The 25,199-nt window shown below is 64.1% G+C and overlaps 13 protein-coding genes across 13 annotated transcripts; 6 read left to right on the forward strand and 7 right to left on the reverse strand.

The window, feature by feature from the left end:
• Window positions 1–18: 18 nt before the first annotated feature.
• OSTLU_42930 (predicted protein) lies at window positions 19–2,148 on the forward strand (the record flags this gene model as incomplete). The annotated part of the gene is made up of 2 exons (XM_001421187.1): window positions 19–1,123; window positions 1,268–2,148. The coding sequence occupies 2 exons, from the start codon at window positions 19–21 to the stop codon at window positions 2,146–2,148; spliced, it is 1,986 nt and encodes a 661-aa protein (XP_001421224.1).
• Window positions 2,149–2,613: 465 nt separating this feature from the next.
• OSTLU_27381 (predicted protein) lies at window positions 2,614–4,457 on the forward strand. Its single transcript, XM_001421188.1, has one exon. It carries the CDS (start codon window positions 3,091–3,093, stop codon window positions 4,252–4,254), a length of 1,164 nt encoding a protein of 387 aa, XP_001421225.1. The 5' UTR covers window positions 2,614–3,090; the 3' UTR covers window positions 4,255–4,457.
• A 1,759-nt stretch (window positions 4,458–6,216) lies between these two features.
• OSTLU_25482 (predicted protein) lies at window positions 6,217–7,166 on the forward strand. Its single transcript, XM_001421189.1, has one exon. The coding sequence runs from the start codon at window positions 6,313–6,315 to the stop codon at window positions 7,129–7,131; it is 819 nt and encodes a 272-aa protein (XP_001421226.1). The 5' UTR covers window positions 6,217–6,312; the 3' UTR covers window positions 7,132–7,166.
• On the reverse strand, window positions 7,158–8,041 carry psaHa (psaH, PSI-H, subunit VI, photosystem I polypeptide). The gene is made up of 2 exons (XM_001421371.1): window positions 7,948–8,041; window positions 7,158–7,587 (listed from the first exon to the last, which is right to left on the reverse strand). Exons 1-2 carry the CDS (start codon window positions 8,028–8,030, stop codon window positions 7,278–7,280), a joined length of 393 nt encoding a protein of 130 aa, XP_001421408.1. The 5' UTR covers window positions 8,031–8,041; the 3' UTR covers window positions 7,158–7,277.
• Window positions 8,042–8,278: 237 nt separating this feature from the next.
• Window positions 8,279–10,120, reverse strand: OSTLU_43003 (predicted protein; the record flags this gene model as incomplete). The annotated part of the gene is made up of 2 exons (XM_001421372.1): window positions 8,279–8,365; window positions 8,510–10,120. 2 exons carry the CDS (start codon window positions 10,118–10,120, stop codon window positions 8,279–8,281), a joined length of 1,698 nt encoding a protein of 565 aa, XP_001421409.1.
• Window positions 10,121–10,605: 485 nt separating this feature from the next.
• Window positions 10,606–11,652, reverse strand: OSTLU_43177 (predicted protein; the record flags this gene model as incomplete). The annotated part of the gene is made up of 2 exons (XM_001421373.1): window positions 10,606–11,502; window positions 11,623–11,652. The coding sequence occupies 2 exons, from the start codon at window positions 11,650–11,652 to the stop codon at window positions 10,606–10,608; spliced, it is 927 nt and encodes a 308-aa protein (XP_001421410.1).
• A 309-nt stretch (window positions 11,653–11,961) lies between these two features.
• Window positions 11,962–12,609, reverse strand: OSTLU_43197 (predicted protein; the record flags this gene model as incomplete). The annotated part of the gene is made up of 1 exon (XM_001421374.1): window positions 11,962–12,609. One exon carries the CDS (start codon window positions 12,607–12,609, stop codon window positions 11,962–11,964), a length of 648 nt encoding a protein of 215 aa, XP_001421411.1.
• Window positions 12,610–12,658: 49 nt separating this feature from the next.
• On the forward strand, window positions 12,659–13,669 carry OSTLU_18031 (ZIP family transporter: zinc ion; the record flags this gene model as incomplete). Its single annotated transcript, XM_001421190.1, has 1 exon — window positions 12,659–13,669. The coding sequence occupies one exon, from the start codon at window positions 12,659–12,661 to the stop codon at window positions 13,667–13,669; it is 1,011 nt and encodes a 336-aa protein (XP_001421227.1).
• Window positions 13,670–13,887: 218 nt separating this feature from the next.
• On the forward strand, window positions 13,888–15,422 carry OSTLU_25485 (predicted protein; the record flags this gene model as incomplete). The annotated part of the gene is made up of 1 exon (XM_001421191.1): window positions 13,888–15,422. The coding sequence occupies exon 1, from the start codon at window positions 14,127–14,129 to the stop codon at window positions 15,420–15,422; it is 1,296 nt and encodes a 431-aa protein (XP_001421228.1). The 5' UTR covers window positions 13,888–14,126.
• A 108-nt stretch (window positions 15,423–15,530) lies between these two features.
• Window positions 15,531–17,090, reverse strand: OSTLU_43281 (MFS family transporter: sugar; the record flags this gene model as incomplete). Its single annotated transcript, XM_001421375.1, has 2 exons — window positions 15,531–16,292; window positions 16,386–17,090. 2 exons carry the CDS (start codon window positions 17,088–17,090, stop codon window positions 15,531–15,533), a joined length of 1,467 nt encoding a protein of 488 aa, XP_001421412.1.
• A 153-nt stretch (window positions 17,091–17,243) lies between these two features.
• On the reverse strand, window positions 17,244–18,207 carry OSTLU_25487 (predicted protein). The gene has a single exon (XM_001421376.1). It carries the CDS (start codon window positions 18,201–18,203, stop codon window positions 17,301–17,303), a length of 903 nt encoding a protein of 300 aa, XP_001421413.1. The 5' UTR covers window positions 18,204–18,207; the 3' UTR covers window positions 17,244–17,300.
• A 2,350-nt stretch (window positions 18,208–20,557) lies between these two features.
• Window positions 20,558–22,469, reverse strand: OSTLU_25489 (predicted protein; the record flags this gene model as incomplete). Its single annotated transcript, XM_001421377.1, has 2 exons — window positions 20,558–21,472; window positions 21,497–22,469. The coding sequence occupies one exon, from the start codon at window positions 22,467–22,469 to the stop codon at window positions 21,645–21,647; it is 825 nt and encodes a 274-aa protein (XP_001421414.1). The 3' UTR covers window positions 20,558–21,472; window positions 21,497–21,644.
• Window positions 22,470–22,856: 387 nt separating this feature from the next.
• Window positions 22,857–25,027, forward strand: OSTLU_47438 (predicted protein; the record flags this gene model as incomplete). Its single annotated transcript, XM_001421192.1, has 2 exons — window positions 22,857–23,170; window positions 23,365–25,027. Coding segments are annotated over exons 1-2 (1,950 nt in total), but the record flags the coding sequence as incomplete, so codon positions are not given.
• Between the last annotated feature and the right edge of the window lie 172 nt (window positions 25,028–25,199).

The raw sequence follows: 25,199 nt of genomic DNA on the forward strand, positions 1-25,199 counted from the left end.
GGTCGGAGGAGAGGGATCATGAACACGGCGGCGCTGGTGAAGCGACAGCGGCGACCGGTGACGTATTCGCTTCCGCAGCCCGAGTACGCGAACAAGCACGTCGGTGGGGTGAACGCGGTGGACTTGGGAGGAGAGGGATCCGATAGCATATTCACCGGTGGGCGCGATGGGACGGTTCGGATGTGGGATCTGTCGGCGGGGATGCCAGCGTGCGCGCGGCGGTTTGAAGGTCACGGCGGGTGGGTGAACGACGTCGCGAGAGTGTCGAGCACACATTTGGCGAGCGCTTCTAGCGATCACACCGTGCGGCTGTGGGATATAAGTGAAGGATCGATGTCGTCGTCTTGCGCGGTGGCTTTGCAGGGACACACAGATTACGTCATGGCGTTGGCGTGCGCGTCGGAACGCTTGGAAGGAAAGTTTGCTTCGGGCGGGCTCAATCGCGAGATTTTCTTGTGGGACATCGAGCGATGTCTCGCGATCAATGCCGCGCCGTCGTATCTAAGCGTGAAGAATGATGGATGCGTCACCGCGCTGGGGGGCTCGAAGGAGTCCATCTACGCTTTGGGTATGGATGGGACTGGAAACTTGCTCGTCTCCGGCGGTACCGAGCTCGCGCTTCGCGTGTGGGACACGCGGAGCGCTCAAAAGGAAGGCAAACTCAAGGGACACACAGACAATGTTCGAGCAATCGTCGTCGACACGGATGGTAAAAAGTGCGTCACAGCGTCGAGCGATAGAACGATTCGTGTTTGGGACATTGGCGAGCAGCGATGCGTGCAGACGTTTGCGGGCATGCACACCGGGTCAATTTGGGCGCTCGCGTGCAACCGCGATTTCACTCGTGTATACTCGGGAGGTATCGATGCCCGGATATGCGTCACGTCGTTGCGTGATAGGAAAAGTAGTTTAGTCGCGAACGAATCGGCGGCTATTTTAAAGCTGCGCCTAGACGAGTCAACGCGCGCGAGCGGTTTCGCCGCGCACTCGTCGGACGGCGACTTGTGGACCGCCACTGCGTCGCGGTCGATCAAGCGCTGGCCGACGATCATCCCGGGCGAAGATGGCTCATCAGCGAACGTAGAAGACTCTCATGGAACGCCGACGAGCACCTCGTTCTCGCGTCGCGCCGCTGGATCGAGTCTTTTGCGGCAGCCGGGAACGTGGTTCGACGTCGGTTCGCCCGGGGCATTTTCGTTCGGCGGCACGACGCCGCGAAAGTTCGATAACTGGGGCGATCCGCACGATCGTGAGCCCCAGGACTTAGTGCCGTCGATGGAGATTATCGGTGTGAGCCCGATCGTTCGTCACAGCGTGCTGAAGAACAAGATGGAGGTGTTGACGCAAGACTCCATGGGTGCCATCGCGCTGTGGGACGTGTCGCGATCGACCCCAATACGCACGTTCGACGGCGTCACCGATGGATCAGACTTCGAAATTTTACTCGAAAATGAAAGTTTGAATCCAGATGTCGTCGTTCCATCGTGGTTTACCTGCAACACTCGTAGTGGTTCGCTCGCCATCACGCTCTCGCCAAGTTCGGCGTTCAACGCCGAGGCGTACGCGAGCGATCTGGGTATCGCTGACGCCGCGCCGGACGAGCGAAGAAATTTAGGTGTCGAAATCATTCGACTATTGATGGATGAGTGGGTAGAAAAATTTACGTCGTCGAAACCTCCGCGATCAACGAAACGGGCGTTCGCCGAGCCGCTCCCGAGCGAGTGTGCGGTTTCGTTCGCGCACCCCATCGACGACAGCGGTCGCGTGTGCGTCAAGATTCGCGAAGACTTCTCGGGCACACCCACCGAGCGTGAGTTGCTTCCCAAATGGTTCGCCGATCACGCCCTGAATCAAGCGCCCGAGCCGGAATCTCCAAAGATCAGTTTCCGCCTCGCCCCTCGCGCAGGCTCGGGTCTCGCTGAAATTTCCCCCGCGAGCGTCTCGGCGCCCAAGATTCTCGGCGCTCAGAAGATTCGCGAATACATCGCACAGAAGTTAGACGAAACAGATGGCGGAACGAGCACCGATGCCAGCGCGCTCGCGCTCTGGTGCGCCGGCCAACCCGTGCCGTCGTCGGCCACGCTCGCCGCCGCGCTCGCGCGCGTCTGGAAAAAATCGCCCCCGATCGAGCTCGAGTACTCCAACTAGCCGCGATCGCAACGTTCATCGTCGCGCCTGTTGTCATCTCCACAAAAAAAAATTCGCATTCGGCAGGATTTGAACCTACGCACGGAGACCGTATTCGATTTCTAGTCGAACCCCTTAACCACTCGGGCACGAATGCTCGTCGCGGACGCCGCGCGCTTCGACACATGGTCAAATCACACATTAAATACGTCGCACACACACCTAAAAAAACATAAACTTCAATCTCAGACCCCCGACGCGATCGCGCGACGCGTGTTACAGGTTTTTCCCGATCCCCCTCGATCGCGCGCCGACGTCACGCGATCGCGTCGCCGCGCGGTCGATCGATCGCCGATCGCCGTCGTCGAACCTCGCCGCGTCGATCGATGATCACGCGCGGACGATGCGGTGAGGTTCGACGCCCGCGCGGGCGCGTCGATCGCGAATATTCTCGAGACGTCGGGCCGCCGCGCGCACTTTACTTTACGTCGCGTGGTCGAACGACACACAGCAGGTGCGCGAGCGATGCGAGCGCGCGTGACCGAGACGCGCGCGCGCGGGAAATATTCCGCCGCGCGTTCGCGCGCGCGGAGGCGCGGCGCGGCGCGGGATCGGGGCGAACGGACGCGCGATGGGACGCGCGCGCGATGATGATCCGTCCGCGGCGGCGGGTTATCTTGACGCGTGGCGTCGCGCGCGACGCGAATATGTCGGGGCTCGCGCGGTAATACCGCGCGGGAAATCGCGTGCGTCGATCCTGCGCGTCCGTGGGGGATGTCGCGGCGCGATCGCGCGGTGGGATGGGAAGATGTTGAAGATCTTGGATTTTTGGGACGAGGCGCGGGTGACGGCGCGCGGCGGCGCGGACGTCGAGGCGAAACGAACGAACCGGAAGACTGACGACGGCGAACGCGCTGAAAACGAGCAGTAAACCGCACATCAACACACTCCACAGACATAAATATGGGATTTCTTTTCACTTCCGAATCCGTGAACGAGGGTCACCCGGATAAGCTCGCGGATCAAATCTCCGACGGCATCTTGGATGCGTGCCTCGCGCAAGATCCGGATTCCAAGGTTGCGTGCGAGACCGCGACGAAGACCAACATGGTGATGGTTTTCGGTGAAATCACGACCAAGGCCAAGGTTGACTACGAAGCCGTCGTGCGCCAAGTGTGCCGCGACGTCGGTTTCATCTCTGATGAAACCGGCTTGGACGGTAACAAGTGCCGCGTGCTCGTCGAGTTGCACGACCAATCCCCGGACATTGGTCAAGGTGTGCACGGTATGGGCACCAAGTCCGATGAAGACATCGGTGCGGGTGACCAAGGTCACATGTTTGGCTACGCCACGGATGAAACTCCGGAACTCATGCCGTTGACGCACGTTTTGGCCACCAAGCTCGGTCACCGCCTCACCGTCGTCCGCAAGGATGGTACGTGCCCGTGGGTGCTCCCGGATGGTAAGACGCAAGTCACCATCGAGTACGAAAACGAAGGCGGCGCCATGGTGCCGAAGCGCGTGCACACCATCTTGATCTCCACCCAACACATCGAGGGCGTGACGAACGAGAAGATCGCCGAGGATCTCATGAACGAAGTCATCAAGAAGGTTGTCCCGGAAAAGTACTTGGACGCCGACACCATCTTCCACTTGAACCCGTCTGGACGTTTCGTCATCGGTGGCCCGCACGGTGACGCCGGTTTGACCGGTCGTAAGATTATCATCGACACCTACGGTGGCTGGGGCGCGCACGGCGGTGGCGCCTTCTCCGGTAAGGACCCGACCAAGGTCGACCGCTCTGGCGCGTACATCTCCCGCCAAGCGGCCAAGTCCGTCGTCGCCGCGGGTCTCGCGCGCCGATGCTTGTTCCAAATCTCCTACGCCATCGGCGTCGCCGAGCCGTTGTCCGTGCACGTCGACACCTACGGCACCGGTAAGATTCCGGATTCCGAAATCCTCGCCAAGGTCAAGGCCGCGTTCGATTTCCGTCCGGGCATGATGGGCAAGGCGCTCGACCTCAAGCGCGGCGGTAACAAGCGTTACCAAACCACCGCCGCCTACGGTCACTTCGGCCGCGATGAAGACCTCGACATCTTCACCTGGGAAAAGGTCGTCCCGCTCTAAGATAAAGTAACGAAGCCGTCGGCGCGGCGCGTCTCCTCGCGCGCGGCGTCGTCCCGACCCCGCGCGCGCGTCGTCCCCGCGCCGCACACGTTTGTCAAATTTTTAGACGGCGAGCATTTCGCTGTCCGACGGAACAGTCGGAATCATCACTAGACGAGTCGTAAGGATATTATTACGTTGTGAGGAGAGCCACCGTATAGAGCACTCGCGCCTTCGCGCATTCATGCATTCGCTCGCGTCACGCCGCGCCTCGGGCGATGCCCGCGCGCGCGTCCGCGCCGCCTCGTCCCGCCGCGCGCGCGCGTCGCCCTCGCGCGCCGCGCCGCGCGTCGCGCGTCCCGCGCGCGTCCCCCCTCGACCGCATCGATCCCGCCGCCGTCGTCGCCCGCCTCGCCGAGGCCGCGCTCGCCTCGCCGCTCGTCCTCAAGCGCTGCGACGACGTCCGCGTCGTCGTCGACGCCGACCTCGCGCGCGCGCTCGCGCTCGGCGAGCTCGGCGGCGCGCGCGTGCGCGGCCGCGGCTGGTCGAGCCCGCGCGACTTGACCGCGCGCGACGTCGAGCTCGTCGCGCGCGACGTCCGCGTCGACTGGAGCGCGGCGATGGCGATGCGAGGGGTGGTGCTCACGCGACCGGCGCGCGGCGAGGCGCGCCTGACGCTCGACGGGAGGGATTTCGAGAATTTCTTGAGGCACCCGCTGGCGAGACGCGCGGCGCGCGACGAAGCGTTCGAGTTCGAGCGAGGCGACGTCGCGAGCGACGACGACGACGGGTACCTGGAGTGCGACGTGGTGATGCGAGACGGCGGCGCGCGGCGAACGGTGCGAATGCGACCGGGAGAGGGATCGACGGTTCGCGCGACGTCGCGCGGCGACGGGGACGAGACGCTCGAGCGCGCGTTGGAGACGTTTTTCGAGCGACTCGTCCTCGATTTAGACGGCACGGAGCTGCGGTATCGCGACATGACGATCGACGCGCGCGCGACGGCGCCGACGGTGACGTTCGAGCTCGATCTGTGCGTCAAAAGGTTTCCGTCGCCCGGGATACGGTTTTAGCTCGCGTTCTCTCGCTCGCGCGCGAGACGCGCGCCTCTAATTCTAGCTCTACACATCTAGTTCGCGTTTTCCGGCGCCCGCGTTCGCCTCGACGCCTCCCTCGTCACCGCCCGCATCGCGCTCGGCGGCCACAGCACCGCGGCGATCCGTCCTCGAAGCGCCCCCGTCGGCGTCTCGCCCGCGTCGCCGTCGTCTCGCGCGTCGCGTCCTCGCCATCCCGCGTCCGCTCGCAGCGCGCACGTCCCTCGCGAGGGCCCTCGCACGGCGTCGACGCGCTGAATCACGATGCCGTCGCCGTCGCGCGCGCGCACGGCGACGACGTCTCCCGCGTCGATCGCGCCGCGCGCGACGCTCGCGCGGTCGCACCACACCACCACCGCCTCGAACGCGTCGCGCGCGTCGCTCGACGCGCTCGCGCGCCGCGCGAGCGCGCGCTCGGGCGCGCCGACGCGGTCGCCGACGACGGCGCCGAGCGCGAGCGCGAGCGCGCCGTCGCGCGCGACGCGCCGAAGCGTCATGCTCTGCCGCGCCGTCCCGGTCGCACTTCGCGACGCGCATGCGCGACGCGCGGCGCCGCGCGCGCGCGCCGCGCGCGCGAATCGTCGCGGCGCTCGCGCTCGCGCTCGTCGCGGCGCGCGCGCGCGCGGGACGCGCGCGCGAGGCGACGGGACGCGCGAACGATGGCGACGACGTCGCGGCGCTGCGCGACGCGCTGCCGAGCGACGGCGCGACGCTGAGCGAACTGTTCAGGTGGTCGATCGAGGCGGGACACCCGCGCGCGTCGAGCGACGCCGACGATCGGGCGCGCGGCGACGCGGGTCGGGCGGAGGGTTGGCGCGCGAGGGCGCGCGCGGCGCTCGCGCGAGCGACGGGACGACGCGACGACGGCGCGAGCGCGGTCGACGCGATCGACGACGACGAGGGCGCGGAAGCGGAAGCGGGACGGTCGAAGACGGTGGATTCGATCGAGTCGAGGAAGAGGGAGGTGCGGGAGGCGCTGGACGCGATGGCGGCGGCGCCGAGTCCGCACGCGCTCGCGCGAGAGTGCGGCGAAGTGGTGAGGGACGCGCGTAAGAATGAAACCAAGGCGCGAAGGGTGCGCGCGCTGGAGATTTTGTACGATTTGGTGGCGCCGATCGAGTTGGCGAACGATTTGGATAAGCTCGGGGTGGCGGAGGCGCTGATCGGGGCGCTGAGGGACGAGGACGAGGACGTGGCGAGCGCGGCGGCGAGCGCGCTCGCGGCGGCGGCGTCGAATAACGTCGTCGTGCAGGGGATCATTCACGAGAGACGAGGGTTCGATGCGCTTTTAGAGCTCGTGTCGTCGCCCGCGACGCCCGCGGAGGTGCGTCATAAGTCGTTGTGGGTGCTCGGGATGTGCGCGCGGACGCACGAGGCGTCGCGCGCCGACTTTTTCGCCGCGGGCGGCGCCGGCGTGTTGGCTGATATTTTGTCTCCGAAAACGCCGGTCAAGACGCGCACGCGCGCGATGGTCTTATTCGGCGACTTAGTTCTCATCGACGGCGTCGCGGACGCGATGTTTGCCGACGTAAAAGTCGCGAAATCCTTACTCGAGGACGTCGTCGCGAGCGCGCTCGACGCCGACGCCTCGCTCGACGCGCGCGAGAAAGCGATCGGCGCGCTTCTCGCCGCGCGCGAGCGCGGCCCTGAGATCGTGCGACATACGCTCGACGGATTCAAGCGCGATCTCTCGACGCTCGCCGACGCGTTCGACGCCGCGGCAAAGGCGGAGGACGACGACTCCGCCGCCGACATCAGTCGTCTCGCGCGCGCGTTGAGCGTCTCGCCAAGGGTTGAATTGTAGCGCGCGCGCGTTGAAATAGCATCCTCGTTCGTTGGTCATGTGGACTTCTTCATCATCACATTTCTACTAGTGTTAGATGGCGCCTCGCTCGCGTCGTCGATCTCGAAAGACCGCCTCCGCTCGCGCGCGCTCGCGCCTCGCCCCGCTCAGATGCGGTCGCGCGGCCCGACGACGGCCGGTTGCTGCGGGCCGACCGTGATCGGAAGCTTGGCGTCCTTCGCCCCCTTCACGCCGTACCCGACGGTCAACAAACCCGCGGAAACGGCCAAGAGCGAGTACACGGCCTCGCGTCGGCCCAAGCCTTGCGCCGCGTATTCGAAAAACGCCGCCTGTTGATCCGGGTATCGGCTCGACGCGTCGACGCCGTAGACGTCCCACGACCCCGTCGTCGCCTCGACGTCGGACAGATCGAAGTACACCGACTCATCGCCGTACTTCGCGTTCGTCTTCATCGCGCTGCATCGTTCGCAAACCACCGCGCGCGCCGTCAGTCCCTCGTCCCGCCGTCTCGCCCTCGCGCCCCGCTCGCTATCCGTCCCGATCGCGCCCCTCGCGCGCGTCTCCGCCCCTTTTCCGAACCCTCGTCGCCGCTCGCGCCGCGTCCCGCTCGCGTCGCGCGCGCGCGTCCTGGAGCGCGTCTCGCGCCCCTCGCACGCCCATCGTTCGCTCGCGTCGCGCGTCGTCGCGCGTCGCGTCGTCGTCCCGCGTCGCTCGAGATACGATCGCGATTCGCCCCTCGCGCGCCGCGCGTCGTTCGCGCGCGATCGCGCGTCGCGTCGCGTCACGCGCGGTCGATCGCGACGTCGCGGCACGCACCGTTCGCGTCGCGCGCGCGTCGAGCGCGGCGCGCGCACGGCGACGCCGGTGGCGAACGAGGTGGTCTTCGCGGTGGCGAACATGGCGCGTCGGGGTGTGGCGACCGGGGATTCGTTTCTCCGTATTCGACGTCCATCGAACGCCATCATAGGGACGTCGATCGCGGTTTATCGCGATCCACGTGGATTCGGCGCGATCGCGTGTGGAATCGGGGGGACGCGCGATGGTATTATACGTCATCGAGGGGTATATAATGCGTCGAAGTTTTACTATATAGAGGAGCGCGATCGGTCGGACGGTCGGTCGGACGCGGTCGGTCGGACGGCGCGCGCTACGCGTCGTCGTCGTCGTCGTCGTCGGCGGCGGGGCGTCGGCCGGCGTGCGCGGCGTTGATCTCGCGAGCCTCGCGGCGGAGGGACTTGACGACGCGGCGGTCGGCGCGGGCGGCGCGGGCGTCGGAGAGCGCGCGCGCGGAGGCGCGCGACGGACGCTGCCAGGCGCTGCTTCGGCGCGCGGGCGCGCGGGACGGGGCGTGGGAGTGGCCGTGGGCGTGGGCGTGGACGCGAGACGCGTCGGTGGACGCGGCGTGGGAGTGGCCGTGGGCGCGCTGGGCGCGTTTTTGGGCCTTGGCTTTGGCGGCGTCGGCGGAGGCGGCGGTTTCGGCGACGGCGAGGGCGCGGTCGGCCCAGGCGTAGGCGCTTTGCATCGCGGCCTGCGCGCCTTTGGTGGATTTGAGTTCGGTTTTGAACTCCTTTCGCGTCGACACCGGAACGAGGGCGCCGGCGTGATCTTTAGTCGCGCCGGGCGGCGCGACGACGAAGTCGTTCGCCGAACGAACGTCGACGAAGACGTCGGAAGAACGCGCGTCGACGTCGGCCGCGGACGCCGCGTTCGCCCTCGTCGCGGCTTTGTTAATTTCGTCGACGCGAAGCGCGTTCACGTCGTCCAGCATGCGGCGTCGCGCGCCTTCGAGATCTGTAATCATGCGCGTCGGGTACGTCGATCCCAACTCGACGCCCGCGGCGTCGAGCTGCTTCGCCGACGCTTCCCACGGGCGGTGTCGCAGGTGCCCTTTCGGCAGCGCCGCGAGCTCTGGAATCCATCGAGCGATGCTCTCGCCTTCGGGGTCGTGCGCTCGAGAGGATCCATCTGGGGTCAACGAACCCGCGAAGACGTCCCACTGATCGAGTCCGCTCTTTCCCGCGTTTTGCCACATCATGGAATTGATCGCCAAGTCCGCGTCCACGAGAGTGTCGAGGAACCAATCTGCGCCGTGCGTCCAATGAACGCCGCAGTAATCGACGAGAAACGTGGCCGCAATCATGCGTTCACTCTGATGCATCCATCCGGTGGCCCAAAGCCGGCGCATGCCCGCGTCCACGGTGGGGAAGCCCGTCGTTCCAGTTTGCCATCGATGAAGCGCAACGGCGGCTTCGTCGCCCTCCAACCAAGCCTTGCGATTCTCGTAGTGCCCACGCACGGACTTGGACGGTAACTCGGGCCAGTTGTGCAGTTGCCAGTACGCAAACTCTCGGCGATAGAGACGGTGCCAAAACACGCGAGAGAGCTTTTTGCCCTCCACCCCGTCGCTGCCCATCTTTTTCGTCGCCAATTCGTGGTAAATCTGCCGCGGCGATATCTGACCATGGCGTAAATACGGTGAAAGCGTGCTCACCGCGGCCGGAGCGACGATATCCGCTCTTCCGTGATCGTCCTCAAACTTCTCCAACCCCACCGAAGCGAAGTGCTCCCAAGTAGAGGCGGCGCCCGACTCCGACATCGTCCACTCCGCGCGAATCCCAGCCGCCCAGTCCAAGCGTTTATCTACGTCTGATACTATCCCTAATTCTTCTAACGACGCCGCGAATCCGTGCTCGGGGCCTAAATCCACCACTCGCGCGCTCGCCGGCGCCGCGCGCGGCGCCCCCACTTTCCCTCCGAGCTTCTCCGCGGCGTGCACGAACGGCATGAGCGTGCCGAAAAAGTACTTTTCCCTCCTCAGATCGATCTGAATCTTCTCTGGCTCAAACAACAAGTACCCCGGCAAGCGCACGATCTCGCACGCGTCCCGCACGCTCGCCGCCGTCTCTTCGTCGTCCGCGTCCGCCGTCGGTTCGTACCGCCTCGACGCGAACGCGCGCGTCGCTCCCACTCCCCCGCACGCCGCTCGCATCGCCTCCGCGTGCGTCCCGCGATAATACGACAGTCCTCCTCCACCGTACCGTCGTCGCAGTTCGCGATCGAGCGCGTCCAGCGCTTCGACCAACCACGCCCTTCGCGCGCCTCTCGTCGTCTCGCCGTCTCGCGTCTCGTCCCACGCGAACACGCACGCCGTCTCGCCGCCGCGCCGTCGCGCCGTCTCCACCGCGGCGAGCAGCGCGGCGTTATCGCTCACGCGCAGGTCGTGGTCTCGGAACCACGCGACGGCGCCGCGACGCGCGTCGTCGGCGTCGCGCTGACGATTTGTGTCGCCCTCGACGTCACGCGTCGCGCGCGGCGCGAACCGTCGTGCGGCGCGCGTCGCGGGCGAGGACGCGCGCGCGGCGATCGGCGTCGCCGAGCTCGCGCGCGCGCCGAGGCGCATCGCGCGCGCGACGCGACGCGACGCGACGAGCGACGACGAATGGCGACGACGAACGGCGTCTCGTCTGGATTCGATTAAATGTTGAGCGCGTGCGCGACGGATCCCGCGAGCTTCAAAACGACGAAAGGCGCGACGCCGCTGCACGCGCTGACGGTCTGCGGACACGAATCGGTGATCCAAAAGTTGGCGAACCCGGCGGACGGGTCGGTGAAACGACGCCAAGACTCGTTGGGAAAGACGCCGTGGGTGACGTAGGCGCTCACCGCGGAGGCGCCCTCGCGGCGAAGAACCTTGGCGCACTCGATGAGGGTGCCGCCGGATTGCACGAGATCGTCCACGATGACGATGTGCTTACCCGTGGGTTTGCCCTCCTTGATCGTGACGATGCGCTTGTCGCCCTCGCGAACCTTGGTGCAGACGACCTCGTCGTACTTGGCGAAAAAGTTGTGAAAGCGCTTGCACGCGCCCTCGTCGGGGTAGGCGATGACGACGTCCGCGGCGTCTTCTAAACTTGCTAATCGCTCCAACAAAAGCGGAATTCCCGATGCGAACAGCGGAGTGACGGAGTCACCGAAATAAAATCGCTCCTGAAGCGCGTGAATGTCGAACACGATCATATCCGTCGGCCCGCCTCGCGAGTGCGGAATCGAGCTCAACATTCTCGCCATCGTCACCGCGGTGGGGATTTCTCCTTCCTTATCCACCCGTTCGAACGTACCGGTGGGGAAAAACGGTAAGATCAATCTGAACGACGCGACGAACATCTTGGGAAGGGAGTATATCACGCTAAGCTGTTGGAAAATCACAGACGCGTTGTGAAACGACGCCAAAAACGCCACGTGCCGCCCGTGCAGCTGTTCCGCGTCGTTCACGAAAATGTTCGGGAAACCATCCGCGAACGTGCGCCACTGAATCTCACCCAACTCAATGTTTCCGTCGATCGCCGCGATCTCTCTCGCCATTTGTTCCATCTGTTCCATTCGTCCGGCGCGTCGTCGTCAGTCGCCGCGTTTGAATTCGACGTCGTCGCGCGTTCGCCCTCGCTCTCGCTTCGCTTCGCGCCGTCGCGCTCGCCGCGCTCGCGCTCGCACCTCGGTGCAATAAAACAACATCAGCGGCATGGACGACCGCGTCAGGCGCTGGCTCGTCGCTCGGCCGAGCGCGTTCGCGTCGGCGGACATTTCTTCGCGTTCGCGACGGCGCGTTCGCGACGGCGCGTTCGCGTCGCGGACGGGCGCGCGCCGCGAACCGCGCGCCGCGATCCGCGCGCGCGCTCTTTCGTCCGCGCGACGGCGCGAATTCCGGCGCACCGAGACGACGCGCGCGAGTGTGCGGCGCTCGGCGCGTCTCGACCGGGACGCCGCGCCGCGCCGCGCCGCTCGACTACCGACTACGACTACCATTACAACCCATGCGCGCGCCGCGTCGCGCTACATCGCGCGCCCGACGAACGTCGAGCGAGGATACGCCGCGTGCGCGCGCTCCCACATCACGCACACCCGATCGACGCACCTCAGATGATAAAAAATCTTCCCCGTCAGGCTGAGCGTTCGCGCGCGACACGCGCTCTCCACGAACACCGTCGCCGGCGTTCGCCACCCCAGCGCGCGTCGCGCCATCGCCGCCAGCACGATCGGCACGCACGTCCCCGGTCCGTTACAAATCACCACGTCCGGTTTCACGCGCGCGACGATCGCGATCGCCGCCGCGCACGCGCGCGCCGTCGTCGCCGCGCTCGTCGTCCATCGCTGGCCCACCTCTCGCGCGCGTCCGATCGTCAGCACGCGCGCCTCGCCGCGAGCGCCGCGTCGCGAGCGCTCGAACGTGAGCGCTCTGTCGGCGCTCCGCGCGTCCGTGCTCGCGACGACGTACGCCGCGACGTCCAGTCGGTCGAGCGTTCGCGCGTCGCGCAGGATGCGCAGCATCTCCGCCGTGTGTCCGCCGCTGCCGAGCACGACGAGCGCCCGCGCGCGCCGGCCGCGGAGCGCCGACTTGTCTAACGCGCGCGTCGCGGCGCGCGCGATCCACAGCGCGACGTTGGCGAGCGCGAGGAGCGCGAGGAGCGAACGCGGTGGCATGGCGAGGCGAACACTGCGGTCAAAACGCGACTCGCGCGCGCGCGGCGCGATGTCGCGGCGCGCGGCGACGGCGGTGACTCTCGCGGTGACGCTCGCGTCGCTGGTCCGCGCGCGCGCGCCGCGCACGGCGCGCCGCGGCGGCGACGAGGGCGACGCGCGGGCGGCGGGGGCGTGGACGGTCGGGGACGCCGCGCGCGCGACGCTGGCGTCCGCGTGCGTGTCGCTCGCGTCCCTGGTCGGGTGCGCGCTGATGGCGATCGGCGCGCGCGCGGACGCGCTCGCGTGGCTGAGCGACGCGGCGATCGGGGCGATGCTCGGGGACGCGCTCGGGTGTCAACTGCCGTCGGCGCTCGAGGCGGCGACGCGAGCGCGAGGACGCGACGGCGCGGGCGTCGCGGCGTGCGCGACGACGTGCGGCGTGCTGGCGTTTCATCAGTTGGAGGTGATCGTGCGCGCGGTGAAGGCGCGAAACGATGGGAAAGTGGGGACGACGCGGCGGCGTCGAACGCCGAGCGAAAGCCGAAGCCGAAGCCGAAGCCGAGGCGCGAGTGGTCGAGCGCGCGAGCGACGCGCGGCGGCGCGAGAGATCGCGGCGAGCGGATGGCTCAATCTGTTCGCCGATGCCGCGCACAACTTCACCGACGGCGTCGTGATCGCGATCGCGTTCGCCCGGCGCGGCGCGACGCGCGGCTACGCCGCGGCGTGGACGACGCTCGCGCACGAGCTTCCGCAAGAGCTCGGCGACTACGGCATCTTACGACGCTCGGGATTCACCGACGTCGAGGCGTTATGGTTCAACTTTCTCTCCGCCCTCGTCGCCGTCGGCGCGACCGCGCTCACGTTCCTCGTCCTGGCCGCGCTCGACGCCGCGAGCGCCTCCGCGTCGTCCTTCGCCCGACGTCTCGCCCTCGACGTTCCCTACCTCGTCGAGGCCTTCTGCGCCGGCGGGTTTCTCACCGTCGCCTTCACCGCCCTTCGCGAGGACGATTCGGGATCCGCGTTCGCGCGCGTTCGCGTGTTCGTCGCCGCCGTCCTCGTCGCGCGTCGCGGCGCCCACTGATGCATAAGTAACCCGAGCCCGACTGCGCGCGCCCCCCCTCGTGTCCGCCCCCCCTGCGATTTCCAATATTTCATATTCAACGACCCAAATGACCCAATTAACAAAAAACATGACACACACACACACACACGACGGTTCAGGACTCGTCGCGATTCAGGCGCCGTCGAGGGGCGCCGGCCGGTCTCCGCGCGCGGTCGTCGCGCCGACGCATCTCGCGACGCGATCGCGCGCGCGACGCGAGGACGACGACGCGCGGGAGGCGCGCGAAGCGACCGCCGCGGACGCGCGACGACGCGCGGCGCGATCGACGACGGAGACGCGCGATCGGGCGCGACGCGGCGCGGCGCGGCGACGGGACGAGGTTCGAATTAATTCCGCGGCGTCATCTCGAGACGCGCGCGGCGAATCGAGGAAGCGCGCGGGGACGCGAGGCGGGCGGTTCGAGGCGCGAGAGGAGATGTCGCAGGCGGGGACGTCGACGAAGGCGGGACGAGGCGCGGATGGGCGCGAGAGGTTCGTCGTCATTCGCGCGATGGGGCTGAGCGTGGACGGGAAGGTGGAGGCGGTGGTGGAGAGCGAGGCGTTTCCGACGCTCGAGGCGGCGATCGGGCACAGCGAGTACTTGGCGCAGACGGTGAGAGCGCGCGGGGGGGTTCGGGGGAACGTGGGACGAAACGGGGGGAAGAAAGGGATGAAGGCGTCGCGAACGACGATTTGCGAGTTGCCGGTGGACACGCAGGTGTGGCACGTGACGCCGACGAATATTCCCGGGCCGGCGTATCGAAACGAGGGGCAGCTCATGGTGATGCTGCTGTCGAGTCTGTGCGGACGCGTGGTGTCGAAATCGCGCAATGGGGTGTTGGATGAGTCGGAGTTCGCGTACAACAACGGCCACGGCGTGCGGTCGGCTCGCAACGGGGGCGACGCGGAGGCGCCACAAATTGCGGACGGCATTCCTTACGTCAAAGCAAAGATTTTCGGCCAGAAAACGGCTGACCCATTCATGTTGCGCCCTAACATCTCCAAGGCTGCGTTCAGAACGCTCCTCCTGCGCGCGGTGGGTAAGTACCTGGCCGACGATCGCGAGCCGTACCCGGTGCTGGCGAAATCAGACGTGCAGCTTCAAGTCGCGCAAGTGGCTCACGGAGTCCAATACCACGTTCTCGCGATTCGTGCGCTTGGACATTCCGCCGCGGACTTTTCGATGTCCATCGATGATCAAGGTCGAACCTTTGTGCGCGCCGATCCGGCGCAACCGCCAAACTCGAACCCGAAGTTGGGGCGGCCGTTCGAGCTGTTGTGTCAGTTCCCTTCCCTCGTGCACTTGCAAACGTGCCGCTGCATTTATCAAGACGACGTACTGTACATCATTGTGTATCCTCGTAACGCCAAGTCGCGATCACTTCGTTTGTCTTCAGCAGAAATTAGAAACACGTCTTTGCCGGAAAGCATTCGAAACACCGCGACGGGCGCCGGCGTGGAAAAGGCCAACGGACCTTCGTTTCCGCGCGAAGTAGGGATCGAGGATGGAACAAATAGCGCTAGACCGGGCGATGAGATTGCCTTGGCTACCCTTGGTGGCGCTTTTGGGAAGAACGAAGATGACTCTGACTCCGACAACACGGATGACTTCTCGAACGACGAGGCAGAGGAGCCACGTGCCAAGACTGCGGCGCCCGAGGTTGATGAGAAGACGATAGATTTACCAGACGAGGATGTCGACAGCGAGGTGGAAGAGCCGATGCCCGAATAGGATGATTTTACGTGATGGACTATTAATAATGCACTCAATGTGAATACACGCTGCGCTACGCTCTAATGTGATGGAATAATGATGCGTTAAATGTCAGTACACGCTGCGCTACCCTCTGTCCGCGTTCAAATCCCCGTCGTTCTCTATCGGTGCCACCTCGTTTTCGTCCGTCTGTAAAGCCTCGAGCACGGCCCTTCGTTCCATCTCTACGTCGTGATCGATGGTAAATGTAATGCAGGCCAAAATAACGCCACACACAAACCAAAAGGTAAACGCCACGTTGAACGCCACTCGTCTGCCCATGCTCACGATGAGCAAGGCGACCAGCGCGGGTCCACCGCCTTTACCGACGTCGTCAATTTGTGAGTAAAATGCAAACATACTTCCACGAGTTTCCGGCGGGTTGACATTCAACAAAATTGCGCGCACATTGGGCGGTGTCACCGAGCAGAAAACGCCGCCGACGAGGCACGACAGGTACAAACCGACCCTCCCCGGACCGTAGTCGTTGACGTTGAGATAGTAATACGCTGGAAGTGCTCCAATAGCGGTCGTCAGTCCCATTAAAATCGGAAGTTCGCTCTTCTTCTTATTGTACATCCTCTGACCGATGAATCCTCCCCCAATGGTGCCGAAGGCGGAGCCCAAGCCGAAGACGGTGATGGCCGCCGTGGCGTTTTGCACCGTCATACCCTTTTGCTTATGTAAAAAGTCGACAAAGTACGAATTGAACACCCCCCACGGCACCGTGCCCGGCAAGCCTTGCGCAAGCACGAGGATGTTGGTCTTCACAAGCAATTGCTTCTTGACCTTGCTCCAATTCATCTTGGCTTTATACGAAACATCTCCCGCTTCGTCGCCGCTTTCGAGCTCGTCCTCCGTCTGCGCCGTCGTTTGTTCGTCGGAATCATCCCGCTCAGCGACATTTTTCGTTGAATTCCTTCGCATCGTCATTCGATGAACTTCTTCCTCCTGAGCGCCACGCTTGGGCTCGTCGACGACGAGAACCATCACCGTTGCGAGCACGACCGCGGGCGCGGATGTGAGGATGAACGGTAGTCGCCACCCGTACGCCGGCCCTACCGTACCCGCCACCACTTGTCCGAGCGCCACTCCCGCTCCCGTCGCGATCGTCAAAAAACTCGCCACGTAACTCCGCTCATGACTCGCAAACAAATCTCCGCACAACGAGAACAACAGCGGTAAGCATCCGCCCACCGCGATGCCCGTCATCGCGCGAAGCGCAAACAACTGCCAATAACTCGTCACCCAATACGTCGCCATGCACGGCCCTTCACCGATCAGTGTCGTCCAAAAGAACAAACGCACTCGACGCACTCGATCGGCGTAGTACCCGATGATCAGCGACGCCGGCGAGCCGACGACGAAAAACGCCAGCTGGAGCAACCCGCCCAGCTTGACATCCTTCTCTTTTTCATCCATCCCGAACTCCTCCGCTATGGCGCTCATGTTCGGCCCGATGAGGTTTTGATCGGCGTACAGGAACAGAGAAGTGGCCGTGATCAACCCGACGACGCCGTAGCGCTTCCATCGCTCGCGTCGCGCAAGTCTACGCCGTTGAAAACTCACGGAAGATGATGTCCCCGCCGCTGGGATAGCTTCGCCTTCGCGAGGCGCTCGGGACGCGTCGGAGGACTCAGAGGGCATGAAACTTCGCGCGCGCGTTAAAAGCGATACGATGCACGAACCGCGGCGCGCGCACCGTCGCGCGCGGGCGCGCGCCGATGTACGGCTCGCGCGCGGGCTGGGACGCTCAACAACTCTTTCGGGACGAGCGCGCGCGCGGCGAAATACACAACACATCATATTTATTGCACTAAGTTTCATCGAGCGCTCGCGACCAGTCGCGCGGAATCATTATTGACGACCTCCTGAGCGCTGCAAAGCGGCGAGTTTCGCTTTAGTCGCCACGAGTTCGCGGCGGAGCGCGGCGTTTTCCTCTTCGAGCGCTCGCATCGCGCTCTCGCGCTTTTCGCGACTTCTCGCCGCGCTCTCGCGGTTACGGAACAGCCGCTCTTGCATGCGGAGCGCTTTCTCGGCTTCGGTCTCTTTCGGGGCGCCTTTCGGCTTCCGTCCCATCTTGAGCGGGGCGATGGCTTGTCGAAACGCCGGAGGCGTGGCGATGCCGCTGCGCTTCTTCAACCGCTTGGGTTCGTAGGACACGCCCGGAACGGTGGGAACTATCATCATCGACACCCGGGACGGCGCACTCCCCGTCGTTTTCGTCGTCGTCGTTTTCTTCACCGCGGTCGCCCTCCCGTTCGTCGCCCTCTTCGCCTTCGCCTTCGCCGTCTTCCCCGCCGTCACCGTCGCCGTCGTCGTCGCCGCTTCATCCCCCCCGGCGTCCGCCAGCGCCAGCGCCGTCGTCAACTGCATGAAATTCATCGTCGGCAGGCTCGGCAGGCTCGGCAGGCTCGGCTCGCGTCCCCGCGCCGTCCCGCTCGCGCCGCTCGAATTAATCTTCGCCCACACGTCTCCCATGCTCTGCCGTCCCGCCTCGTCCGGCAATCGATCGAATATTTTCGCGTCGATCGTCGACGCCTGTCGCGCCACCGCCGTCGCCACCTCGCGCATCGTCGCCGTCGCCGCGTCCGCGCCTCGTCCGAGCGCGTCCAGCGTCAGCCCGAGCGCGGGGTCGTCCGCGTGCGCGCTCAGCGTCGGGACGAGCTCGCGCGCCCATTTACGCAGCGAATCATCGCGCATCACCGCGTCGTCACCGTCGTCCGTCGTCGCGTCGCGTCGCGTCGCCGCGCGCGGCATCGCGTCGCGTCGTGCCGCGTCGCCGCGCCGATCGACCGGTCGCGCGCGTCGATATCGCCACGTGGCGATATCTGGATATTCGACGAGTCCCGACCCGTCGATCGAGCCCAGATCCGATCGCGCGGGTGCCGACCGACGCCGCCGCGCGCGACGGCGACGGTTCGCGCGCGACGGTATTTTTGGACGGCGCGCGACGGCGCGCGACGGCGCGCGCGCGCAGAGCGCGGCGCGCGACGCGCGGGCGAACGCGCGCGACGGTGCCGGCGACGCGCGCGGCGACGCGCGGTCGGCGCGCGACGGCGCGCGCGAGGAAACGGACGCGCGAGGACGCGACGGTTCGTCTCGCGCGCGGACGCGATGGGAGGCGCGCGCGACGACGACGTCGCGACGCACGCGGAGCGGGCGCGACGGGAGGCGCGAGCGATCGAACGGCGAGCGACGCGGTTGGAGCGACGCGCGGAGGCGCTGCGGGCGCGGCGAAAGGCGCTCGGGACGGAGGCGCGGGAGGAGGACGTGGCGGCGGCGCGGTGCGCGGCGGAGGCGGAGCGCGAGGAGGCGAGGATTCGAGCGCGCGGGCGCGGTGAGACGGTGGAATCGCTGCGGGAGAAGCGAGACGCGGTGATGAGGACGCTAGAGGAGGCGAGACGGCACGAGGCCGAGCGGTTGGCGCCGATGGTGGTGAGCGCGCGGGAGGAGTGCGAGATGTTGCGCGAGGAAATCGAGGGATGCGGGAAGCGCGCCGAGGCGCTGACGGGGAGCAGAGACGAGCGCGAACGACGCGCGTGCGAGGTCGAACGCGCGTGCGCGAGCGTGCGAGAGGCACTGAAAATCGAGCGAGAGAGATTAAAGTGTGAGAAAGCGGTGTTGGGGAAAATACGAGCTGAAAAAGACGCACTGTTTGAGACGTTGACGCGCGCTCGAGCCGACGCGGCGACGCTCGAAACCCGCGCGGAGACGCTTCGATGCGCAGAAACCGATGCAGAGACGTCGGTGCGACGCAACGAGCAAGAATTGAGCGAACACGTGAGTAAGAACGCGAAGTTTGACGAGCAGCTGTCGACCGCGGAGAGAGGTTTAAACGATCTCAAGGCGCTCTTGGAGCGGGAATCGTTGGCGCGAGACGAAATCGCCGCCGAGGGCGTGCGCCGCGAGCTCGATCGACGCGCGTGTCAGAAGTCTTTGACTCGAGCCAAGCAGACGTCGCTTCGTGAGACGCGTGCAAACGCACATCTTACGTATCTCGTGAACGAAATGTTGACGAACGCACGCTCGATTGCCGACATTGTCGAGGACGTCGAAGGGACAAAGGCTGCGCTCGAACGTGAGCTCGCCACGGCGGTTCGCGACACCAAGCGTACCATAGAAGAGCAAAACGCGCTCAGACTCGACGTGAACGAGCGTAGGGAAGAGTGCAAGGTAGAAATCACCAAAGGAGATTTGCTTGCGCACACCGTGACAGTCACCGTGCGCCAAGAAATAGCAGATTTAGAAGATGAGGTAAAATGTCTTCGTCGCGAGGAGGCGGCGAGAAATCGAATACAAAAGTACGTCGCCGACAGGGTCTCGCGCGCGATGAAGCGTCACCAAGGCGTGCAGCAAAACATAGCACAACTAAAATCGCTATTGCGTATCCGCGATGCGGAGATGATGGATGTGAAGTCAAATATCGACGACGCGCGAGAGCGCCGCTCGCACTTTGAACGCCTGCGAGAATTGACGACGACGCAACGCGACGCGTTCGCGACGATCGTGAGAAAATCTGGCGTCATCGCCGGAGCTACTCGAGAAAAGAATGAATGTTTACATTTGAAAACGTTCGAGCTCGAGCGTCAAGCGCAAGAGAAAGATTGGGAAGTTTCCGCGGCGCGCGGAGAGACAGATGCGAAGAAGCGCGAGAGGGATGCGCGCCGAAATCAAAACGACGCCGTCTCGCACGTCATCTTGCGCGCCAGAGCGGACATGGAGGTGAGTGAAACCGAACTCGGAAAACTACAAAACGAGCTCAAGGCCGGGAAGTGCGATCAAGAGCTTTTATTCGAGCAATCAAAGGCGCTTGTGAAATCACGTCAGGCAGTCGCCATGGAGTTGCTCGACCGAAACGACGAGTTGTGTCAACTGTGCGATCGTATCGCCACGTCCGAAGACGTCAGCCGGCAGTGCGAAGAAGAGCTCGCGCTGCGTGTACATGAATATGAAACACTACGCCGTCAAGTACACGACCTAGAGCGTTCCCTGATCGTCGCGCGGCGAAACGTCGCCGCCATACCGCGCTACCAAGCCGAGATTTCGAGCAAGCGCTCGACGCTATACGAGATGCGCGTCTCGGCGGAGAATCTGAGTCAGCGATTGGAAGATCCGAACGAGCACACGCGGTGGCGATTAATTCATGGTCCGAAGGGTGAGCAAGAAAACGACGTTGACGTGGACGTTTTCAACGATAAGCTTGCGAGCGTGGGATCGAGAATTCAAGATCAAGAGCGCGAGCTCGCGAGGCGTCGACTGAGATGTCAAGACATCGATCGAGAGATTGAACGTTTGCGAGCGGTCATCGCCGAAAATGCAGACGAAGCGATCGAAACTGCGTCGTCGCTCAATCGAGCGAAATCCAAGCTCTCGGCCGTCGAGCGAGCGCTCCTCGCCGCGGTGTCCGAACTCACCATGTATCGAGCGCTCACCGCCGCGCTCGCCGACGCAAAATCGCGAAACATCGCCGAGATCGATGCCTTACGCTTGAGTTTAGAGACGTAAACGAAACGATCTTGATGACGTGAGCGATTACGACGACGACCACGACGACGCGCGCTTGGACGAACGCATTCAAGCTAAAAGAAAAGAATTACAACCGCTGGGTCTTCGCGCGGTGCTCACCCTAACTCGCTAGTATTCCCAGTAGCACCAACACGCCCGCGATCGCGCTGTACTTGAGCGTCGTAAAAATCAACGCCCACGTCACGCTTATCAGCTTCACCCCAACGACCGCGAACCACACACCGAGCAATCCAAACAAAACCCCCACCGCCGCGCCCTCGGGCGTGAGCTTGTCCCCGCCCGGCAGCTCGCTCGTCGGCATGCTGAACACGTTGGTATCCGCCTTGTATCGCTGTTGGTACTTGAACTGATCCAAAAACCACGCCGCTTCGGACATTTGCACGTCTTTCTTGCTCTTCTTCGCGCGCGCGACGACGGCGTGGCGATTTCGCTCGGACGAGGGCCGTTGAGGTTGGCGTTGGGGTTCGCACGCACCGCGAGTTCGGGACGCGGACGCGCACGCCGGCGCGCGCACGGTGCGCAACGACATCTGATTGATGTCTCGGCGCGGTCGCGCGAGGCTGCGTCACGAGTTCGAGCGAGGCGCGCACTGCGGCGAAGGCTGGGTCGCCCAGCGAGCGAGCGTCGAGAGTAACTCGAGAGTCACGAAAGCAATGAATCAATCAAAATCAGCTATGTTTCCGTGGTGACGTACGTGTACACGTCTCCCGATCGCCCGAATCCTAGGGGTAGTTTTTTACCCACGATGCCCGCGTAATCGCCGACGCTCCATCGGACGCACCGCTCGTGGAGCGCGTGCGCGTGCGAACCCGGCTCGATGTTTGGATTATTCAAGAACTCGTCCACGCTCGCCCACTTCGCGCGCTCGATCTCTGTTTCCTGAATCTTAATCTCCCTCGACGCTCCATCCTTGACGCGCAGGCCGACGCAAAAGAATAAATCAGATTTGCCAAACAACCCAAAGTGGCCGTGTCGACACCCCACGACGGCGTCGAACGTCGTCTCGATCCCAGTCTCCTCCAACACTTCCCGCACCGCCGCGTCGGGAATGTCCTCCCCAGCCTCCAACAACCCCGTCGGCATCTTCCACAGATCTCTCCCGCTCGCCGGACCTCGTCGTTCCTGCACGAGGAGCACCTTTTCGTTTTCGCCGTCGTACACAAACGCCCCGACGCCAACCTGATGCGACGCATTATTCGGTATCGTCGACGCCTCATCGCTCGGCAACCACGTCGTCATCATCACATACGTTCTTTCGGCGTGATGAAACTCAAATCCGCGCTCCTTCGCCACCGGAACCAACCGCGCGTCGTCGAGCGCGAGCTTCAGCCACACCCCTCGCGCGCCGCTCGCGCGCCACGTCGCCAACCACCCTCCCAGCGTCGCGTCGAACGCCTCCGGCGTGCGCGCCGCCCTCACGAACGCATCGTGCGCGTTATCGACGATGATCCCACCGTATCGATCGATCGTCCACGGCGCGTTCGTCGCCGTCGCCATCGACGTCCCCGCGGTCGCCGTCGTCGTCGTCGTCGCGTCGCGTCGTCGCGTCGCCTCGCGCGTCGCGCCGTGGCGCGTCGTTTTTCGCACCGTCGCTCGAGCGCGTCGTCGCGCGCACGCGACGAGCGTCCTCGCGAGCGTCGACATGCGCGGCGCCGCGCGACCGCGCGCCGCGCGCGCGTCCGCGCGCCCACACACGCGGGTGTCGCCCCGCCACATCCCGGCACCCATATACATACCATCAAACACACCCAAAGTACGCATACAAACCACATACGAAATACCACGCGAAATCCATCATTAAAATCAGGCACCCCCCGCCGCGCCCCATCGCGCGACAGGCGCGTCGATTTCGAAATCCCGCGTCGCCCGCGCGCCACTCCGCGACGCCGCGCGCGCCCGAGCGCACGCGCGATGCCGCCCGCGCTGACGCCGAACGCGATATCCAATATTCTCGAACAGACCCACGGATCGCAGGACTTCAAACCCATCGTCCAAGTGTTCGATCTGAAGGAATTGAAAACCAAACCCGACGCCGACGACGCCGCGAAGCGATTCCGCGTCCTCGCGTCCGACGGTGGATTCGCGGCGCAGGGATTGTTCGGGGCGGAGTTGAACGCGATGTGCGAGCGAGGGGAAATTACGAAATTCACGGTGCTGCGGTTGAGAGAGTACATCGTGAACGATCTGAACGGGAGACGGTGCGTGCGCGAGATGGGTTGGGATGGGCGGCGCGGCGCGGCGCGGCGCGGCGCGAGGGGCGAGACGAGACGCGCGAGGATGGAGACGCGCGATCGAGGGATCGCGATGATCTTGGATGGAAGCGAGGAAGGCGGCGCGATGCGCGAGGGGGGTGACTGACGATCGTGCGAACGGACGAATGGTTTGAACGTAGGATTTTGATCGTCATGGACGCCGAGGTGATGGATCGGTACGACGCCGTCATCGGACAGCCGCGGGTGTGGCAGCCGGGGACTGGGACGAACGCGTCGACGGGGATGAACGCGGGGGGGATGCAACAGCAAAGAAACGCGTACGGAGGAGCGCCGGCGGCGCAGGTGGAAGGCTACGGGTCGGGTGGAGGGAACGGCGCGAATCTGGCGACGGAACCGCCGCGCGCGAGCGGTGGCGGGTACGGTGGCGGCGCGCCGGCGGCGCAGGGGCAGTATCGTCGAGATGGTGGCGCGGTGGCGCGCAATGAGCAGCCGAGGTCCATCACGCCGATCCATGCGTTGAACCCGTACCAGAACCGTTGGACTATTCGCGCGCGAATCACGACTCCGTTGGAGTTGCGCTCGTATTCGAATGCGAAAGGCGAAGGTAAGGTGCTCGGCTTTCAAGTGCTCGATGCCGACGGAACGGAGATCAAGTGCGTGTGCTTTAACGACACCGCCGTGCGCCTCGCGGGGGAGTTACGTCAAGGCTTGGTGTACGAAATTTCCAAGGGAGCAATCGTCACGCCGCGCGACCCGCGGTACGCGATTTATCAGTACGAAATTAAGTTGGATAACCACGCGACGTTCGTGCCGTGTCCAGACGCCGAACGCGACATCAAGAAGATGGTATACAAGTTCAAGAAGCTTTCTGAACTCGACGCGCTCAACGCCGGAGATATGGTGGATGTCATTGGCATCGCATACTCTGTGGGTGATTTGACGACGATCATGAAGCGCGACGGTTCCGAAACTTCGAAGCGTTCTGTGATGATTCGCGACGACTCGGACACATCCATCGAGTTCACGCTTTGGGATCCGCACTCAGTCGAGATTGGCGGGCAAATCGAAAGCTTGATCGCTAGCGGCGAAAAACCCGTCATCGCGGTGAAGAGCTCTCGATTGGGCGAGTTCCAAGGCAAGAACATGGGCACCGTGAGCAGCACGATGGTAGAAATAAATCCCGACAGTTCCGAGGCGACGCGCATGCGCGTTTGGTTTGATCAAGGCGGCGCCGATAAAACTTTCAACTCCTTGAGCGGTTCTGGCGGTGGCGGCGGCAAAGGCAGTGGTGAATTGCTCTCGTTCTCGACTGTGAAAGAGATCGGTGAAGAACTCGTGGCTAAAAATGAGGGCGTGGCGTACCTGAGTTGCTGCGGTATCATAAAGCACATCAAACTCGGCGCGGAAGGTAACTTCTATCCCGCGTGTCCGTTGCTTAATGGTGAACGCACGTGCCAAAAGAAGCTGCGTAAAGATGACTCGACTGGTGAATGGAAGTGCGAACGTCACGCCGGTGAAAAAATCGAAGCCGCGGATTGGCGTTACATGTTTAGCATGGTTTGCATGGATCACAGCGATGAGTATTGGGTGAGCGTTTTCGGTGACAAGGGTGACAAGATTTTCGGGATAAGCGCCGCTGAAATGAAGGAAATCTACGACCGTGAACCGGAGCGATACGAAAACATGATCAGTGACGCACTGTTCAACGATTACTCTCTACGCGTTAAGGTCGCCGTTGACAACTACACCGACGTACCCCGCGCCAAGGGCAGCTTGGTTGAAATCGAGCGCGTCAACTACGTAGACATGAGCAAGAAGTTGATCGGCAAGATTGCAAAGCTTCACGCTGGCGAAGAACCCGAAGTGTACGTGCCGCCTACGAAGAAGCGTGCTTCCGATGTCGGTTACGGGCAGGAGAACAAGATGCCGGCGTTCAACGGCGGTTGGAACCAAGCGGGTGGGCAAGCCAACGGTGGTGGCGCGAGTGCCGCGAACGCCGCGAACGCAACTTGCT

This window comes from Ostreococcus lucimarinus, chromosome 14, assembly GCF_000092065.1.
Source record: "Ostreococcus lucimarinus CCE9901 chromosome 14, complete sequence".
Classification (NCBI taxonomy): Eukaryota; Viridiplantae; Chlorophyta; class Mamiellophyceae; order Mamiellales; family Bathycoccaceae; genus Ostreococcus; species Ostreococcus sp. 'lucimarinus'.

What these genes read in the sequence shown, in the direction of transcription:
- OSTLU_27381 (XM_001421188.1), top strand. Translation starts at nt 3,091, where the DNA reads ATGGGATTTCTTTTCACTTCCGAATCCGTGAACGAGGGTCACCCGGAT.
- OSTLU_25487 (XM_001421376.1), bottom strand. Translation starts at nt 18,203, where the DNA reads ATGCCGCGCGCGGCGACGCGACGCGACGCGACGACGGACGACGGTGAC.
- OSTLU_25482 (XM_001421189.1), top strand. Translation starts at nt 6,313, where the DNA reads ATGGCGGCGGCGCCGAGTCCGCACGCGCTCGCGCGAGAGTGCGGCGAA.
- psaHa (XM_001421371.1), bottom strand. Translation starts at nt 8,030, where the DNA reads ATGTTCGCCACCGCGAAGACCACCTCGTTCGCCACCGGCGTCGCCGTG. An exon ending in ACGCGCGCGCGACGCGAACG is followed by an intron (nt 7,588 to 7,947) that starts GTGCGTGCCGCG and finishes CGAACGATGCAG; the next exon opens with CGCGATGAAGACGAACGCGA.